The sequence below is a fragment of the Brachionichthys hirsutus genome, unplaced genomic scaffold, assembly GCF_040956055.1.
Source record: "Brachionichthys hirsutus isolate HB-005 unplaced genomic scaffold, CSIRO-AGI_Bhir_v1 contig_611, whole genome shotgun sequence".
NCBI classification, from domain to species: domain Eukaryota; kingdom Metazoa; phylum Chordata; class Actinopteri; order Lophiiformes; family Brachionichthyidae; genus Brachionichthys; species Brachionichthys hirsutus.
The window spans coordinates 12187-33000 of NW_027180420.1; the positions used below are offsets into that span (position 1 = coordinate 12187).

Below are 20814 nucleotides of genomic sequence, written 5' to 3' on the forward strand. Positions count from 1 at the left end.
AGCTCGGCTCGTGATGAAGGAACACATGCATTAAAAACATGTTTGCACAGCTAAAAGGTTTGCCTGATGTGCATCTGTTTGTTGAACACGCCCTTCTTTTTTTTACCTCTAAAAGGGATGTTACTGTCCTACAGCTTTCACAGTGATCAGTAGGGTTGTTATGGAGAAACCTGCAGGAGCTGAGACCGCCTGCAACCAAACAGATGCTTGGGATTGGGTTTACACCATGCAGCCTGCCTATATGTCCATCATCTGCGTTCTTGGAGTGATCGGCAACTCCTTCGTTCTCTGTGTGTTCTGCCTCCAGAAGTGGCAACGCTGCGTTGCTGAGATCTACCTCAGCAACTTGGCAATAGCCGATCTCCTCATGGTTTCATGCCTGCCGTTCTGGGTCGCAACCATTATCAACAAGTTCAACTGGACGTTTGGGGAGCGTATGTGCCAGCTGATCAACGTTGTCATTGGGATGAATTATTACTGCAGTGTGCTGTTCCTCACCCTTGTAAGCGTGGACCGATACTTGGCTCTAACCAGACCCCTGACCCAGAGGCGTACCTTCTGGGCACACAGGATTTGCCTTATTATCTGGATTGCTGGAATATTGCTCAGCTTCCCTGCTATCCTGTTCCGCTCTGTCAAGTTCTTCCCACAGTATGGAGTTCGCGCATGCTACATGGCATACCCCCATGAAGGTTGGAGGCTGCGCTACAACATGACTGTCAGCGTAGTGGGCTTTCTTATCCCTGTCCTGATTGTATCCTTCTGTAGTTTCCACATCATTAAAGCCCTTTGGGGAAGCCAGAAGTTAAGAAAAAGCAACAGAAGCAACGTGGAAGGCAAGGCTGCCCGCCTGGTTCTGGCCGCTCTTGCTGTGTTCATCCTCTGCTGGCTGCCGTACCAGATCCTGATCTTCTTGGATACCTTGGAGTATTATGAGCTCATCTCAGGTTGTACATGGGGGACTGTGTTGGACATTGGCACCCAATTGTCAACTTATCTGGGCTATGGTAACAGCTCGTTGAATCCTTTCCTGTATGTGATTGTGGGGAAGCACTTTAAAGAAAGGGCAAAGGAAGTGTTCGGACGCGTGTTCTGCAGGGGGAAATGGCAAGGGGGGAAGTCCGGTCATTCCAACCTCAGCTCAACTAAAAAAACTGAGAACACCCAAATCTAAGCCAAATCTACATATACACAGAAAGGATTCAGCATGTCAAGTATATATATATCGTTCCTGTTGTTTTCTTAGTTAGCTTTCTTGAACTTCTTCACATCTTGAAATGGAATCTGATTATTTTTCCAACAAATTGTACCGAATGGAAAAAGCATTCAAGCGTTAGATCTATTATTGTTTATCACTTTGAAGCTGCAGTACTAAATTTAGAGCATCTAAGGTCGTCTTCAATAAAGCATCATCTGCAACTATTAGATGGATGGAGCCTTTTTTTTCAGAAGAAAGCTGTTTATACAGGATGACATTTCCTTTACAAAAGTTCTCAATGTATCCCATGATCCACGTAAGCTGTGATCACTTTCACCATAAAAGGCATTGGCTGCCTGCACCAACCCCAAGCATTTAAGATACTACCTCTTATTTAACACATAAAAGAAATACTACATATTTTGTTTGTTTGAATGCCATTTGATTTCAGCCACATGTGTTACTTGATACGGCTTGAGGTTGAGATCGGATTACACTTTTAAAGGCATGTGCATGAATCTGATTCCACTGCTTATTCAATTACACATTTAGAAATGATTGACTGTATAATTTTAATAAAGATTAATTAAAAGCTGTTTAAACAATAACCCTTTTAGCCTTGGATGGGTGCTGCATTAAGTATTGCACACAAATGTATCTCTGTACTCCTTTTGAGCTTTAGGAATGTTAACATTCTCAAGACTACACTTGCTGGTTCGGTGTCAGACAAATGCTTTTCGAGCTAATAAATTATACTTCATTTAAAACAAATCATTAGAAATTAAATTAAATGATATTTCTTGCACTTTTCTACTTTCAATCTCTTCATCTTTTCACCACCAGATTTAGCACACTGCATTCACAGTTTGTCTGTAATCTCATCTTGGAACAAATCTTGACTCTTTGATAAACACGTTGATATAGTGAAGTTCTTAGCCATGAGTGTGGAAGAATGCAGTTCTGTATACAAAAACGCCTGAAGCAGATCTTTCCTCCGACTTGCTGTGTACTCTGCCCGGGAGCCGAGTGTACACAGATTAGCGCCGTTCCAGACTTGTCCTTTTCTCTAGCGTTTTGACCAGAGGAGGAACATTTCCAAGAAGCATACAGTAAGATCTTTTACCTTTTGTTTTGTTTCTTTTTTGTCCAGGAAAAACACAGCGATGTTTTGATGATATCACTATTTATCATTTTGTAGATAGACGATTCGCCGTTCTGTTTCTATGAGTCTTGCTCACCGGACATTCATGAACTTTTTCATACGCCGCTGTTAGCTAACATGTTTATGTATTTTATTGCATGTAAAGACATTCTGAACAAATTACGTCTTTTAATCTCCTTTTCAATAGCTGCTACTCAGCACTTTGTGTTTGGATTTGAATATTGTAAATTGCATTCCACTGATACATTTTCGATTTGTATTTTCTTTCCTAGCCAATGGAGGTAATGAAGCCAATGAAGCTTTTATCTGTGATGAAACTGTCGTCTGAAAACACCAATGCTTCTCTTGCACCGAGTCCGTCAGAGGTACCACTTCCTGCAGAATGGGAGATGGTCTACACCATCATCCCCCCATACATCTTTACCTTATCCCTGTTGGGCCTCCTCTTCAACAGCTTCGTCCTGGGGGTTTACGTTGTCCACAAGGATCGACTGACTGTTGCAGAGATCTACCTGAGCAACCTGGCGCTGGCTGACTTTATTCTCCTGTGTGGCCTCCCCTTCTGGGCGATGAACATCCTCAACAACTTTAACTGGCCTTATGGGGAGCCCTTATGCAAACTGGTCAACTCTATCATCACCATCAACTACTACACCAGCAGCTACACCCTGGTCATGATTAGCGTTGACCGCTACCTTGCACTTGTGAAGACCATGAAAGCCAGATGGCTGAGAAGGACACTTTATGCCAAGGTGATCTGCTTCATCCTCTGGATATTTGGGCTCTTCTTGAGCGCAGCAACGTTGGTTCATAGAAAGGTGAAGTTCATCACGGCGTTTGGGACGATGTCCTGTATACTGGATTATAGTCATGGCAGCTCTTGGAAGTTTGGCCATCAGATTGTGATGAACATGGTGGGCTTTGTAATCCCTCTTCTGGTCATCGTTTTCAGCAGTGGGAACATCATCAAGGCTTTAGCTCGGAGGAAAGTGGGTGGAGGAGGATTCCACGATACCAACGACACTAAGGCGGTGATACTGGTGTACGCTGTCACACTAGTATTCTTCCTTTGTTGGGGTCCCTACCAGGTTTTCACCTTCCTCGACACTCTGTGTGATGCCAAATTGTTGGACGAGGAGGCGTGGGATAACACTCTCAATACAGGGGGTCAAGTTTCTGTCTATTTGGCCTTTCTTAACAGTGCCCTGAACCCGTTGCTGTATGTCTTCTCAGGGCAGTACTTTAGGAGGAAACTTTGCTCTATCTACAGGAGGAAAAGGCGTCAGCGCAGAGGTTCAGATATGACAACATACCAACGCTCTATGCTGTCAACTTACGTTAACAGAACAGATCAAATCAAGAATGTGGTCATTGTAAATCAGCAGATGTGACTCTTGATGATGTTCTGAAATTCCACCGCTGCTCAGATATACTGTACAGAATTTAAGTCTCAAATTCCTAATTGCTAGGTCGATAATGCTGTTAAGCAGCATGATCGGGGCACTTGACACGTCTGTGGTGGAAGTAACAGCAGGAATTATAGCTAATGCACATACTATTTAGAGGAAATGGAAGCAGCTTGAGTATTTTCGGCCTTTATAAACACACTTCCGGACTCACATTATACAAATCTGCTGTTCTGTGGTCTTTCTATTTTATTGTTAAATTAAGAAAACAAAACCAGGCATTTGTGGAATGCTCTCTATTGCTTTTTCCTCCTATTTACCAAAAATGTCTGAATGACATTCTTTCTATTGTCAGTGTAATATTTAGCAGTTTAAAAATATCTATTATTATATGTATATATAAGGTAGGCATGTGCGACCGTTCATACGCCAGTGTATGAGTCTGTTGTACATGTATTCCTACAAGACATCTGTTTCCAGGGGTCTGTTATCTAAATCTAATAAGAAAAACAATCTTATTTGAGTCTAATTATAGTGAGGCTTTTTTTGGTCCTGTTTTAATCCCCGTGTCTAATCATGATCTGCCGTGATCAAACCAGTTCCCCAGTTTGCTAAACTTTTCAATCCATGGAATATTCTCGAGGTAGGGAAAATTAAAAATGTTATCGGCAAAAATATTTTCTCCAGCTCAAGAAAATCCACAGAGGGTTCTCTGAATTTTGACAGTTATTCAATTTAAGTTAATTTCCTTGGATGATCCAATGCTTCTTCTTGGAGTCAGTGGTAAAAAGGAGTCAGAGGAACAAAAGGGGAGCCACCAAACATAAGAATTCTACAAACTGTAAAGGATTAAATGCTCTGTCCTGCACCCCCAAGCCTTCTGTTTGCCGTCTATCCTTGCTTGCTTCGTCATTTGCTTGGTTGTTTCATCAATAACCCTGCAAGCCCTCCCAACCTTCTAACCCTGCCACCATGGCATGATTTGTGAAAGCGTTGCTGATACATGCGGGTTTGATGAACATTAAATATCTAGTTGACATTTTTTCTAACGTAGTTAAGCAACACTTCAAAATAAAGTTGTGAGATGTACAGTATACCCTATCATTATACATGTTATAATGTTTCATCGGGAGAGTTCAAAGACACTAGGAGTGTTCTTTGAAACGAATATGTATACAGGGATATTATATATTATGTGTGTGTGTTTTGGTGGAGTAGGCTCAATCATAACATAACTAGATTATGCAAACAATCACTCACACAGTGTTCCTTCTTCAACCAATAATCAGCATCTCATGTACCTGCTTGATGTTGACATACCAAACAAAGGGACAATCAGTCTCGCATAGACAGTTTGTAAATTAAAATCTGCCGCATCATCCACCAACACAAGTAGTTTGTTCTGCTGTGTCCTATAAAACAGTAAACGACACGAGGTAGCCAAGGACAACAATCAGGTGGCTGCTGACTCTTCCTGTTCCCTCCTGATTCAGCACAGAATGAAAACTACATCACTCCTCTGCCTCTGTTTTCATGTGTTCACATTACTTAGAATGGATGTGGAGCAGAGTCACGCCTGAATTAAGCGTAAGTAGACTTTCAGATGAATTAGATTTTCTGTAGCTTGAGTAGATTGATGCTTAAAGACTCGCTGTCTCGTGGAAAGGCTTTTGCCAGTAGCATGCAAAAAAATATTTGTTTGTGTACTTAAAAAAAACATGGTGTTGCATCATGTATCTAAAATGTAAAATAAAGCTGATTATCAGAATGCTGCATTACCAATATGGATTCTTTCGTGAGTTAATCTGCTACAAACTTATTTCCAAGTTGTACTAAAATGTACTACCTCTTGTTTTAAAGTAGTAACGTACTGTTGTCTTTGTTGTTTCTTTACAAGGTGTGAGCCTATGAACGCCACTTCTCCGATGGAAAATTTGTCGCTGGCCACCAATCTGTCAGAGTGTTACATGGTGGACAGCTCTTCCAGGAAGAAGCTGTTTCTGTTTTTCTATGTGGCTGTCATCATCCTGGCCATTCCACTCAACACCTTCTCACTCTACGTGGCCTGGCAGCACATCCGGCTGAAGAACGAGCTCGGCGTGTATCTATTCAACCTGGCCATAAGCGACCTGACCTATGCTATTGGACTCTCTCTGTGGCTCGACTTCCTCTGGAGAGGACTTTGGGCCCATGGAGGCTACGTTTGTATGCTGTCTATCAATATTCTTTTCACTAACTTTTACACCAGCGAAGCTCTCCTTTGCTGCATTGCTGTTAACCGCTACCTGGCAGTGGTTCATCCATTCAAGTTCTCTTTCTTAAGGAGAACTGGCACAACGACAGCAGTCAGCATTCTCATTTGGGTGGTGGTGATATGTTTCAATGCCACCACCATCACGTGGGAGGACACGTACTATGACAATGACAAGTTTTCATTGTGCTTTGAAATCCTACCAGTGTCAGAGAACTTAGCTCGGGTTAATGTAGCACGCTTCTTCATGGGCTTTATTGTTCCAGTTTTCCTGGTGGTTTTCTCCACCTGGAGGATCTTTGAGGGGGTGAAATCAAACCAGGCCACAGAAAGGCAGGAGCGTAAAAGGATCTCAAAGCTACTGGTGGCTGTTCTGCTCTGTCTGTTGCTCTGTTTCGGACCCATTCACGTTGCCATGCTTCTGCAATCTGTAGTAGAAGGTTGCAAGAATGCTACATGGCTCTTGCATTTAAACAAGATCGGCGGAGCTATCTCGAGCCTCAACTGCCTTGCAGACCCGCTGTTTTACTGCTTCATTACTAGAACAGGGAAGGCAAATGTCAATCAGGTTGTTCTCTTCTTCCAGGACAAGAAACGAAGCACTGATGAAAGTGTGTAAATTTAACACCGTGCAGGAATAAATAATGTTTAACCTTTGTGCTCAACTTATTCTTGGACATAAGTTAAGAATGAATTCCAGCACAGATGTTGCTTCAAATGTAACACAGCTGCCAAATGTCAGAAAGGATAAAGCTGATGGGTTCTCTATTTCTCTTATTGTGAAACCAAAAATGCATTTGTCGCTCAAATATTTTCATTTCCTTGCCCAGATTATATTCCTAATGAACATAAAGTTCCTTCAAAATTAAACATGCTTCAACTGATTGTCACATGAATATCTGACTCCCTCTAGTGGACAGGAATATAAGTACAGCACTCTACACTGCAGACACAACAGAAATATTTCAAGTCTCTCCAATGAAGCCTTGTAGAGTTTGTGAGTTTTGATATAAGCCATAAACGGTGTCTCTTATTTGTATTTTGACAGCATTATCTATATTAATCTGAATCAGCAAGTGTAAGTATATGCAGACAAGCATGTGTTCCTGCACCTTAAACACAGGTGCATGAGAGACCATAAAAACATGGACATACAGGCCTTTAAAATGGATCTTAAAAGAATGCAGCACTGACCTTATAAAGAATAGTTACATACACAGAGGAGAGTTGCATTTTACGAGTGAGTATTTTTGGAGCAGAACAGATTATTATATTTCATCCCTTAGGTTATACCAATGACCACATTTTATATTTCTTTTGTCATGTTTATTATCTGGGAAAAGGCACTCACTACATTTAACTTTGTCTGCTCATAAAGTAAACTGTACACAACAAATGTTTGCTCAGAGGCCAAGATCAAGGAGCAGTTAATCATATTCATATTAGATCAATTAGATAAACTGCATACAAATACGACCTGTGTGTGTGATTTAGCTTTCATGGAAATTCATGGTAAGCATGCTCGTGATACATTTTTTTATTGTAATTGTGTAAAATTTAAAATGGGCATTAGGTGGTATTGTTTCTGAAATGCAGAGGAATTACAAAATGAAAAGTGATTGGTTGGTATAAAAAGAAGTTAATGGAATCATGCTTAAATACAAAATCAACAGCATCAAATGTATTAATTAAAAAGACCTTTAAGTAATCACAAGACATTTGTGATGAAGTGTAAAAGAGCATTTTGAAATTGTTTTCAACATTGCAAAGGATTTAATGGCCAAAGGTGATTAAATGCACCGGTATAAATGGCAAGTCAATTCCAGTGTTGATCTACAACTGAAAAAAACTTTGTCAGTCATTACTGAAATTCATGTATCCTTTCAAATAATGAAAATGCTATATTTCTTTTTCCTTGAAACAAAAAGAAGCATTATTATTATTATAGTAATGTCAATTTTTCATGTTAGTAACTTCTATGTTCACGTTGTAATTACCATGCACAGTCAGGGCGACTAGTTTAATTCAAGAGCTTTTAGTGTGCAGTAATTGATGCCCTTGGGCTTCATTTTCAAAGTCACGCACCATGTAGGAATAATTGTTGTCATCAAGATAAATGCTCGTATTGTCTCTTGATCCAGGAGAAACACAACCTCGCCCTCTCCATTCATTTATTATGGACGTCCTTTCGTAGCAGATCGGTGCTAAAAATAGCCACCAAAGCTATAGATAATGTTAATGCTTCTGAAGATGGATGATATGAAGCGTGCTCTCGGGAAGCTCTGCCAGGTTAAAAAAGAGATTCAACCTTAGCAGATAGTCGCTGACCCAGTATCTCCTCAGTGTGACTGCGCTGAAAGACAAAGAAACCGATCACGTTCTCACATAGCCTATTCTACAGTACCATCTGATATGAGGTATTTCTTTACTGCCTCTTCTGTCCATTCATTTTTGGCAACAATTTTCTTCCCATGGCTATGGCACAGCTATAGAATTTCCTCATAGCAGTTCCAATCTAAGGTTATGAAACAAAAAAGGCACATTTCTTGCCATCTCAAAGGACTCATCTTGCCCATGTCTCCTTTACTCTATTTGTCTCTCAAGTCCTCTTCCATTCAGGAACTAGTCATTCTCTCCATCCTTGACCTCATCTGGTACGAACCCATTCAACTTGCTGCGCTCCTTTGCGTACTGTGACAGGTTTGTCAGGCTGATGTTTCCTTCTTTTCTTTCTCCTCTCTCCTCATCCGGCTGCCCATCTTCTTCCTCAGCCCTCTCCTCACCCAGCATGGCACCGGAGTTGTTCATGCACACGCTTGACCGACGTGCATCTTCAGGAATGTTCCTCCGCAGGTCACGATTCTTGTTGCGTCTGGCCAGCTTGGTGAGGGAACCAAAGCGCATATTGAAGAGATTCTCCTCTGAAGAAGACGCTGTCTGCTGAGATTGCTCATTGCTCTGATGGTCATAAGGCTCACATGCCCCCTTCAGCCTCAGGTTATTGAGCTTGGTGTCAATGCTCTCCTGGGAGGACGTCTTGAAGCGACCAGCATCCAGGCTGGCAAACAAAGCCCGCTTCTCTGGAGACAGCATGTCCAGAGAGTGAGCTCGCTGCTCCAGGCCAAGCTGACGGCGTTCCATGCTGCGGATGGTGGCGGCCCGCTGGAGTTTGTCATGGATCTCGACACTCAGGCGTCTGCGTGTTTCACGCAACTCTGCACGAACGTTTGCTTTCCATTCAACTGCATGAGCTTTAAACTCACCGACCTGTGATGACAGAGCAGTAAGAGAAAGACCAGGAACAAATAAGAAAAACATAAAAGTTATAAAACATGTCATTATAGAAAAAGCCCTGAAAATCAATGTATTAATCAACTATCAACAATGCTAAGGTCCTGCAAAAAGTATACTGGGGCAGTTATTTTCATGCGAGTAAGAAAACATTTCTGTTTTCAGAAAACTTAAATATTTCCATTTTAGCCCACCTGAGGTATTACTACACTGCAGTAGTAAATAAATTGTCAGTCAATCGGTCATGCTTCTGTCTGGATTTCTGAAAAGGATTGTCTAGAAAAACTTACACAATATCATCCTGCTTTTCAGATTTTTTATCACAAGGCCTAATCAATAATGAGAGGAAGCAGCAGGAGAGTGACCTTTCATTTCCCAGCTCTCTAATGCAATAAGGAGTTGTGTAATTGAATAAACCCCACCTCCTCTTTGGTCTTTTTGGACAGAACTCGAAGCCAGTCTCCAATCATACTGAGGATGGCAGCAAAGTACGCCAAACCCACCAAGATCCAGAACCACACCAGAGGCTTGTACCAACTTTTGTATTCAATCCTACTGTTTCCACCTGAAAGGGAAGGACAAATAAAAACATGGTCAAAACTAAGGCACACTAATAAAACTATTATTCTACACAATGTCTGGAAAAAAAGAAATCCCATTACCTGCCACATAGTCTCCTATCCCCACAGTGGTGAGAGTGATCACGACAAAGTAGATGGCCTCGAGTGTGGTCCAACCCTCAATGTATTTAAAGATGATGGCGGGGATGCTGACGAAAACGATGCAGCCAGCCAGGATGAACAGAATGGTGGACGTTACTCTGATCTTAGTCTGGCTGATCTGTTTGTGTTTTTGCTAAAAAAAAAAAAAAATACAAATAGGAGACAAAGTTAGAAGTAAGACAATCAATTTATCTGTAGACACACAACTTTGATTGATGACATCAGCACCATTACGAACCACCACTTTCTTTACTTTCTGATGCCACTGCTCTCTCTCTCTCTCTCTCTCTCTCTCTCTGTCATCGTCACAGAAAATATGTTTTTCTAATTGATGTGATTTCTTCATCAAATAATCACTCTTAAATATTCTGTATCAACTTCTGCTGTTTGTTTGTTTGATCTAAAACAACGCTTTCACTCAGTAAACATTAATGAAACAATTGATCAGTTTGACCTGGAATAAGACCACATGTGTTTGGTTGGATCAAAGACTGTGTTCAAGGAGAGGTTTCTTTCTTACAATTTTAGTCTAGATTAAAATGATAAGTCCAAAAGTCCTAACTAAAGACAGTGTGAAACATTCTGTTTAAAAAAAAGAAGGGAAAAAAATACCTTTTTTATTTTTTCAGTTACAGTTTAGTTAGGATTGGATTTTTTGGTATCCTATAATTTTAGTAAATATAAAATGTTGTTGCCATTAGTGGCATGAAAACAAAAACAACAAAGTAGAAAAAGAAGAAAGAAAGCTAGCTTGATGCTAACTTAAATCTTGAAATAATGCTTTGCTTAATGATGTTTTATACTATTGTCTTGTTCATATTTATTATCCTTAAGAACGGAAAGGTACTACTACAAATAAATATAAAAATAAATAACAAATTATTGTGATAATTTCATCTCACCCTGAATATTTTCTCTACTCTCAAGATGCTTTTCACAAAGATCGTCCCCAGCTGGTCTCCAATGCCCGCCAACAAAAAGCCAAAGAGAGGGATGCCAAATATAGCATAAAGGATGCAGAAGATTTTCCCGCCTTGTGTGCTTGGAGCTATATTTCCATAACCTGTGGAAAGCAAAACATGAGAAAGGGAACAGAAACCAAAAGAAGCCATAAGAACCATGAGATTCAGGAAAAATTAAAACAATGATTGTGAAAGAAGGCTGATAGAAGATGCTGAGGATGAGGCACAGGTGGTGAAGATGAAAAAAAGATGTTGTTATGCAATATAATCAATTACAACCCTTATATAATGTCTCCTAGTTCCTGTAGCAGGGGTCTTTAAGCTTAAAGACCAACAATAATTAGGTTCCCTTTGGTGGTAATTACATTTATTATGGTGATACAATGACAAGAGTTACAATGAAGATGCCAAGGAGACAGGGAAGGACAGCCTATTTGAACTAAGGCCTTCCATCTCAGTCTGTTATACACAGAATACTGACAAACAAATTTCCAATACTTTGTTTCTGCTGCAAAAGTTTCTGTGTTTTTCTCATTGTCTCACATCAAGAACAGTTTTATTGTTAATATTTTGCACATAATTTTATTTAAACTGATTTAAGCCTGTTATGTACCATATTTTATGATAATATATTGGACCAGCGATGCAACTAAAGTGAATGAACGTCACCGCTCAGTGACATATTAGCAAAGGACATATCCAGGATGATGATAATGGCCTGTATGCTGATGATGACAAATATTCACAGAGAAAGACAAAAACTGAAAATATGCAACTAAATTTAAGACTCTCATATTCAAAAGCCCTACAAAAAATACATGCGGCATGTATTGAAATAAAACAATTTGATATATAAGAAATTATTTTAAAACCAAACTTTTTTGGTTTTAAAAATCCCACTTGGCGCATCCAAGCCTTTCAAAAATTAAAGATTATTTATTGAATTTCCATTTATAAACTCGCTCTAAAATTAGTTATAACACATTTAATATTGTCAGTCGTCTTGACTGTGAACAGAAGCAGATTAAAATGAAATATGGATGGCTATGGGTGGACTATTTTAAACTTTACCTATGGTGGTGATGACAGTTCCTGCAAAGAAGAAGGCACTGCCCACGTCCCAGTAACTGGAGTTGTATGATGTGTTTCCAACAGGACTCACTCCCGCACTCACTGCATCTATAGCATGCTGGAGAGAGCATAGCATACAAGAATAATCATCAGGATTCTCATGCACAGTAGAAAGCAGGTCATGATTGCGTAAACTCCTTCAGATCTCCTGCCACTGACTGCATAACACTTATAAGGTACCTCATGAGGATTAATTGAGTCTGGCTTACCCCAGATCTACCTGGAAGGTCATGCTACCTGATAAAAGAGAATGAGAGAGGGCAGAAAAGAGTGCTAGAAAGATGCTCAACACCGTGTTGAAAAACACTTCAATCACGTCTCTCGTGATTGAACATTTTGCTGCTGAAAGGTGTTTTTCTGTGGCCCTTTGAGTTGTATTTGGGAGCCCACTGTCTCCGCAGCATGGGCTTCTGTGTTTATAATAAAAGTTATGCTTCACTATAAAATAGTCTCCTTTTTTAATAGGCATAGAAAAGAAATGATCGCTGAAAAACCGTACACCGGGGGGAGGAGAGCAAGTGAAGGTGACAACTGGATAAATATGCTGGTGCCAGCTGACCTTCTACCTCGGGGACTATGAATAACATTTGCGGTCCTACACAACTCAAATTTATTGTTGCACCATCCGCCCAAAGAAATATATAAGGAGGTAAAGAACAGTCTGATCTTTTTCAATCAAGACAGGAAAAAAAAACAATTTGCTGTTTGGTCTGCACACAAACACACAAATAGTTGATGGCAAAGCTGTTGCCTTTGTGGACATGCATCCACATAAAGAGCCCAATCTGTTTAAGTTATTCATGTTTTTACAGTTCACAGTGACTACATTTAAACAGAATTTCATTTGCAGCAGAGATACTTGAATCTGTATTTCTTTGGTAACCCAGCTGTTATCCCTGTTCTCTTTGGTATGAAAACATTAAGATACCACAATATTCTGCATTTTCTGCATCATTATTGTTGTTATTCTCCCTCTGTGCTCCATTATGTAGCGGGCAATAAGAAGTTAATGTACTTGCATCTTTTTTTCCAATTTCCTCGTTTAATGCCTCTTCCTAAGATAGAGGCATTTATTTCTTGTCTCTGTGGGATTGCATGGTTTGAATCCTGTCTCTGGGTTCAAATACACACTGCTTATTTTTGCATGACTATCAGTGGGGGGGGGGGGGGGGGGCACTTTAGGTGCAAGCAGTTTGTGAAGAGATGCACATTCATTTCATAAAATATTTATCCATACTGATGACATACATTTCAAAGGATTTAGAGTGGAGGACAACGCCTATACACATCGCTGCACATGCCTACTCATAAGATTACCTCAGCTCCAGTCAGTGCAGCCCCTGCACTGGAACTGATTTTTGTATCTAAGAAGAACCAATCAGAGCAATTCCATTTACCGGTAATAGGTTTTAGCTGACACAGCTAATTCAACATGGGCCAAATCAAAGGGGTAATTATAAAATGAACCCCAAGTAACCCATTTCTGGAGTCGAGGGAGGGCTATAAATAGCCTCATAATGTTCCTAAATATTTAATGAGGCAATCTATTTTTGTCTCTTTCCTTTTCCACAGCCAAACCCACGCTGCGTTACACTGCAGATGGGAATAATACCGTTTCTCCACATTTACTTTTGAGGCTTTGATATGAGTTGCTGCATATTTATTAAAAGGTCAGATGGCGCTTTTGTTTCACACAGGCACTCCATTATGAGACTCAGCACAAGCCGACATAAGCACAATCATGACTCTTTTTGCTCAAATGTCTTGTCATTGACTCCACTGCAGAATCATTAGAGAGAAGGTTAACTCAATGCAGGCCTTTATCCTCTCAATGCCTTTCTACCTCCACGGCAGGTGACCGCAGATCCAGCCAGCGGTGCACTTCAGCCTCTCCTTCACCCACCCTCACTGTGAATTCTTGCCAAGCACTCGCCTCTGCAGCATTTTTCTCAACACTACACTAATAGCCTTATCCTCACCACCTTAAAGCACTGCAGCTGTAGGAATATAACAGAATCTGTCTTTTCAAGGGTCCGTTGAGCTTCGCCTGTTTTCACGTGTCATGTGCTTTTATTTTAGGTACAGTAGCTCAATGTTTAAAAAGTTTACTTGTAGGTGACTCATCAATAAATGAGTCTCAGCCAGGGGGGGGGGGATAACAGTTACCTCATATCGTACCACATTGTGAGTCATCCCCATGATGCTGCGAAAGCCAATACCGTCTGCTCTCTTCATGGACACCCAGTGGGTAGGTGGAGAGCACAGATACCGAAGCAGACATGAGGTCAATACACTAGTATGAACACACACTCACACACATTAAGTCGACACCTCCTTCTGTCTCACAGACACACACGCTATGCATATGGTACGCAGATACTTCTCTATGTCGCCATTTTTCTGTCAACTCGTCCATCAAACAGTGAGTCACCGTTGCTGCGTCGCCACAGTGGGTCTCTGTCTGAGTGACAGGCTTTATACCGCCCAAACACACCAGTAATAGAACCCATTAGAAGCCTAGACAGACTCTTTGTTGGGGGACTTGTTGAGCAGCATGTCCTGAGGGTCTTTTCTTGAGACCGGCAGGAAAACAAATATGTTATTCTTCAGTTTGATCTTCACACTTTACATAGAATATTTGTTATTGTATTGCTTATGGCTGATGTGCCACCATTCCAGAATGTATTTTTATTATATATATACATTCTTCTGATTATTTACGTTTTGTACTTTTTGTCAAAATTTTGCAGGGTAGATTGATTCCACTCTCACAATGCAATAATGAAGCAGACGGCTGTCATCTTATTTTTAGCTTAATGACTCATGTCATCTACCTCCAAAGCCCCATATCTTAGTTAATATGAACAAAAACAGAATTGTGAATACTTTACCACCCAAAACAATAATCCAGCCCATAAACCACATTTTTTTTATTTAATATAGATATACAGTAATATAATTTGTTCATTTTACCGGTATACAGTATATATAATTCATTTTATTTGACTACCTCTGAATGCAGCCACACTTGCTGTTTCTTTGTGTTTCCAGGCTTTGTATTTACTGGATAGCCATGAGAGCGTTGATCTTCTCCTTTCCCTCCCTGGAGAAGAGCTACTCTCTCAGCATTCATAATTCTTTTAAAATGTTCAATTTGTCAGGTGTAATTGTTTCAAGGAGTTCTCATAAATTATATGCCGCCAAACAAGCTATTAGGTTTCAGCTTGCAGGTGAAAAATACCATCATATTTTCCAGCAGTCTTCCAGCTGCTGCTTCAAGTGCTGCAGGAGGTCAGTGACTGCTGCCCTGTGCAATTAATAAATGATTACCTGCAGACTCCAGGAACACCGTGATAAATGTTTTTATGTCACGCTTCTCCTTTGGAAATTCTGTAATTTATTTGCTTCCTCTAACTCACAGCGGTTTTGTGGCTCAAATGTTGGATGCAGCAGAAAAAGAAACAGATGCTTTTGAGACAAACAGTAAAAGTAAAAAAATAGGTGGAAGTGAAGAGGGAAATATAGACCGATAGGCAGTTCAATATTCGCTGGAGCACTGCTGCAAAATTCAAATGGAGCCATTCTAGAGTAGTAGAGCACACCAAATGCCACACGATTGGCTTGTTATGTTCTGAGGCACTCCTTGTAGCAATAATGTGAATTTTGAATGTACCTTTCTCTGATTTCGTGAAAAGAACATGGAAACCACATCATTATTACAAAGACGGTTCACTTTGCTCTTCGTACATATGTATTGTATTCAGTGTGTTTGACTAAGCTTAGTCCTGGTCTCTTCTATTTCCACCCTTCTACACAAATCACACTTTCCACTCAGCCAGCCACAATCTGACGTACCTCAAATCATTTTCCAATTCCGCTTCCAGTTGTATACGTCAGTATGATAAAGTGACCTAAAGTGTAAGCGTTTAACTCTTGATGTGCTATTGGAGAGCACCTCTAGCCAGTGTTCTAAAGAGTTAACACAGATTGTAAAATACACTTTGAAGTCACAATGTGATAGAAAACTCGAGATTTTGGGTTACGTGAAATTGTTCTTCAAAAACAAAAGTATCACAATTAAAATAAGGAGTGTTGTTTTTAACAACAGACCATTTTAATAGCTTCATAGAAAACATTTGTTTGAGTCGGTCACTCAGTACATAATATTTTCTGTTAAACCCATGCATCTCCTACTTCATGTAGAACACATAATGTATCACGCAGTAAATTCAACAGCGCTGTTTGGCCATGAGCTAGTTTCCTTATTTAAAATGTGTGGGTGTTGTTGCAGCCTCACTCTGCAATTCCATACTGCACTAATATAGATATTATTGAGGGTATCCAGATACAATTTGCTAGAATATATTTCTGAAAACAACCTGTTATCCTGCAGGAATTTAATAATTTAGGTCTTGTTCATTATTACTTTCTGTTCTATTTTATTATGAATAGAAAACACAACAGCAAAATCAATGAAGGCTTTGAATTTCATGTGGTTAGGAAACATAAAACTGTTTAGCCTGTGCGGGGAATTTGCCAATATATAAGTGTCACTGAGAATTATGGGTACCTGTGGCTGACCCTGAAAGTGTTATTGTGCTTCTTGCAAGATGATAGCCCTGCCTCTTTTCTGCTTATGATATTTACCCTCCGAGGATCAACAACACAGAGGTGAGAGATGGTTGGATAATCTTATGATTGTGCTTTGATACGAAGTTAATTGTTTCATCAACACTGTGGGGAAAAATATATTGAGATTGCAACTAAAAAATATTCATAAAGGCAGATTATAGGTGCAACCGCATCAACATTATTATTATATTGGAAATGTTGTGACTGGATTCAATGAAAAACTGAATCTCTACTGGGTGCCATTTATTTATTTAGCATATTTATCCAATCCACCCACATGAATATCTATCTAGGTGCTAAGAGTGTGTAAATAAAGCAGAACAATAACAACAATCCAGTGTATAAAATGGGGGTGTTTAACAATAGTGGCTGAGTCATTGTGTTGAATTATATATGGCTGAACTGAAGAAACAACATGCCTAAAATTATAGAAAATGGATGCTTTAAGCATCCGTAATCAGAATCAAAGATCAGCATCATTTCTGAGGGGAGGTTTTGTAGTGATTCTGTAGTAATTGAGATAACATTTTAAAATTACACATTTCAGTTTATTTTACAGGTACATCAGGTGGTATTCTTAATATAAGAAATACATGCCAATCAAATGGATGAAGAATTTTTGATTCCTTTGCTGTACTGGAAAAACTCACAAAATCTGTGAATGTGTTACATAAGATTGTAAATACTATGGGTCACTGGGGTTGGTGTATTAAATAGCATCCATTCACAAAGTACCAGTGAAGTTGCCCTTGCAGTAAATTCTCCCCTAGATGTGGAAACACTAGTGTGACGTCTAAATCTACTAAACACCCTTTTGGTGCCATGATCTGAACCTGAACCTGTCAACTAACTGCAGCGTGGCTTGATGTGTGTAGTGGTGAGCAGGCCTTCATGCAGCTTTCATTTTAATTTAATTTCTCTTTTTATCATGTCCGCTTTAGACAAGTTTGTTAAAGAGCAGGTTCACAAAGGCATTGTTCTATTCAAAAGCAGCTGGAATGAAATAACAATGAAAGAGTCCCTTTAAACTCCGAAATCCAATCTCCACATTCAGACACTTACCTTGATGAGTGCCTCCAGCTCATCAGGAGTAACACAGGGGTGCTTCTCCAGGAATGAAGCCTTCTCCAGAGTGATGCTGTTCTTCTGGTCGCTCTCAAATGGCTGCTCCAGTGCATTGAAAGCCAAACCGCCACACACCAGGTACAGCAGGACCACGATAAACACTGCCAGCACCGTCTTCCACTTCATCACTGAGTGGAGGGCAGCGGCGAAAGAGTCACAACTGGCGTCCATGCTGGCAACCACGCTGGCAGAGCGGGAGGAGATGGACAACCGTGGCAGGGGACAGTGCCCATTAGCCTTAGGTTCACAGCCCATGGGGTTCTGCATGGTGGCCACACTAGCCTGGACTAGGCTGGATTTCGCCATGCCGGGCTGGATCTTTTTAGGAGTGACCAGGTTGGTCTGGACCGCCACTAATAGGGAGAGGATATACATTAATTAATTAATTAATATAATGAATGTCGTGAAGATGGTGGATAAGAAGACAAAAAAAGAGACATCTGCTGTGTTTGATTATTTTCAATGCTCATAAGAAATGAACAGACTGTTCTTTTGCTGAGGGCCCTGATCCAGACTGGAAAATGTACAGGCAGATTTAGTGATCATTTTAAAGGGAGCATTACAGTGTTGCAAATATCACCACATTGAATCTGGGCTCATCACCTGAACACCACTTAAGGAAATAAACACAAGCGCATTACAGCCATTAAAGATCTGTAACAACCCCTATGAAGCTTTAAGAGGTGACTTTCTTCCATTACTCTTGCTATTAAAGGGCTCATCTCAAAGTCTATACACAAATCTATCAGTACAAATGTCTATTATCTGGTTCTGCAGCTGTTTGAAAGGGATCCATCAGCAAGAAACCATTCTTTTATCATTTGATCAAGCTAAACATTTGTTTCGGGTTCCACACATTAAAGCCAGTACTCCAGTGCAACTGCCTGAATCACTAATGCAAACAACCTTGAAATTATATGAACGTAATGAAAAGAAAAACTCGGAGAAACATTCGTAATTAGAGGCAATCATTAAATTAAGTGACACAAATGTTTAAAATACTGAACACCACTTTGAAAACAAACACATACAGGTTTGATAACTGGAGGTGAAAATGAGTTACTCTATGTGGAATTTTAAATAAATAAAAGTCTGTTGAAACAGGTCAGGAGAGTGGCAAGAACCTTGGAGGCAGAAAAATCGAGTCTCCATTAAAGCATGGTATAAGCTATTTAAAGCTCCAGGCTTCACCCCAATTCCCCCCATCTCTCTCAGATTGGATGTCATGCCTAAGAGCCATGGGCGGAGCCTGTCATTAACCATGGTGCGTCTCTAGAAAGTAGGAATATGGTATTGATTTGTTTGAGGCTGGCCCTGCTTTGTCTAATGGCATACTTATGAGGGATGCTGAGTAAAATGTGTGCACTCAAATATGCACACACCCAACCCTGAAGAGTCAAGGACGCCCAGGATGCATCTCATTATTTGGACCAGGGACTACAAATCATGTAAATTCATCCCTATGTCATGATCTAATCAATAACAAAGTGGTGTCCTGAGCTTAGAGGGTGTAAAACTGCAGCTTTCAATTTACAGTATAAGCCTTTAGAGCAACGACCACAGCTATTTTTGGAAGATGCTCGAAACAATTATAAAATAAAGGACAAAATGTGAAGCAGTAGAAAGACAACGTACCTTCTACTGTTTGTGATGTAGCCATTTTGTAAGGTAAAGTTAGAAAGATCTATTTGAATGAGTATTTATATTGATTCTTACTGATCAAATAAGTCACATTGAACAAGGTGCCTTCTTTTCTTTTAAGTTGTTGTTATCTGACCTCTCTCTCTCTCTCTCTCTCTCAGTCTCCAGCATGTCTGGCCAAAGCACAAGAAATGTTTATTGGAGACTCAGGTCCATCCAAGTGATGCTCCTAAATTCAGCCTCCAAAAGAGCATTAAAAACATTATGAATAATCATGTGGTTTTGATTATGGCAGCCATTTAGTAATAACAGTTTAGCAGGGCAGTTGTATTGGGATTTCAGTTTGTTAATATTTCAGAAATGTATCATTTATAAGGTATATTGATTGTACTTAGATAGAGATTTTTGTCTGCCAAATCGCTTTACAACTCAAGCCATCATTCACCCATTCACACTAATAAACAAAAGAAATCTAAGTCTAGTAGTAAACACGGGCGTGAACATTGGGCTGCCTCAAGCGGGCCTTGCTTTAGTTATTCCCCCGTGTACAAGACAGGTCGGCGGTTCCATCGCCAGCTGAGTCTCCCAAATTAAGAGTCGTCTCTTTGACTAAAACACGATAACTTCCGGGAGTAACTACTTCATATACAGAGACTGTTATTTACAAACGTGGCTTGGCTCATTTATTGATTGTTGATATATAAACAACAATGGTTATGAGGGTGTAAATAAGCCAATCCAAGTTTGTAAATAATGGTCTTGCGCAGATAGCTTTGTGCCAAAAAGTTCCGCATTTGCTTTTATTTTTATGTTTTTCCGGTCTAGCAGTAGTCTTTCCAGCGAGCTTGTCACATTGTAGCCATGCCCCCCCCCCCCCCCCCCAGCAGCGCACCCATCCACAGAGGAGCACAAGGAGGATGGGAAATAAAGACATACACAAGGATTTTTTTTATGTTGTTGACGCTCCTTTTTGTAGAACAGAGACGTGATTAAGAGAAAAGTGAAATGAGCAAAGTAGAAAATAATTTAAAGAAAAAGAAAAACCTCAGAGAATGATGTTGCCTGCAGGTGTAATTCTCAAACGCTGATAAAAGGTGTAACCTTTGATGAATGATAAATATCTCAACCTGTCAGACAACGTAAGAAAACAATAGTTACCAACCTTGTTCGGGATCCCAGTTAACTTGTTTCCGCGGGTTTTCAATTGGAAATTTCATTGCTGTCTTTGTTTTTAGGCACAATGAAGTAGAAATGTGTTCACTGCGGCGATAAAAAACGCAGGGGAAATAACCA

At 40.0% G+C, this 20814-nt stretch overlaps 4 protein-coding genes across 4 annotated transcripts; 3 read left to right on the plus strand and 1 right to left on the minus strand.

Moving 5' to 3' along the window:
* Positions 1-160: 160 nt before the first annotated feature.
* Positions 161-1174, plus strand: LOC137914802 (B2 bradykinin receptor-like). The gene has a single exon (XM_068758298.1). The coding sequence runs from the start codon at positions 161-163 to the stop codon at positions 1172-1174; it is 1014 nt and encodes a 337-aa protein (XP_068614399.1).
* Positions 1175-2635: 1461 nt separating this feature from the next.
* Positions 2636-3751, plus strand: LOC137914804 (B1 bradykinin receptor-like). Its single transcript, XM_068758299.1, has one exon. The coding sequence runs from the start codon at positions 2636-2638 to the stop codon at positions 3749-3751; it is 1116 nt and encodes a 371-aa protein (XP_068614400.1).
* A 1922-nt stretch (positions 3752-5673) lies between these two features.
* On the plus strand, positions 5674-6636 carry LOC137914798 (psychosine receptor-like). Its single transcript, XM_068758293.1, has one exon. It carries the CDS (start codon positions 5674-5676, stop codon positions 6634-6636), a length of 963 nt encoding a protein of 320 aa, XP_068614394.1.
* Positions 6637-8639: 2003 nt separating this feature from the next.
* kcnk10b (potassium channel, subfamily K, member 10b) lies at positions 8640-20738 on the minus strand. The gene is made up of 7 exons (XM_068758292.1): positions 20684-20738; positions 17818-18233; positions 12064-12181; positions 10933-11093; positions 9971-10163; positions 9731-9873; positions 8640-9284 (listed from the first exon to the last, which is right to left on the minus strand). Exons 1-7 carry the CDS (start codon positions 20736-20738, stop codon positions 8640-8642), a joined length of 1731 nt encoding a protein of 576 aa, XP_068614393.1.
* Between the last annotated feature and the right edge of the window lie 76 nt (positions 20739-20814).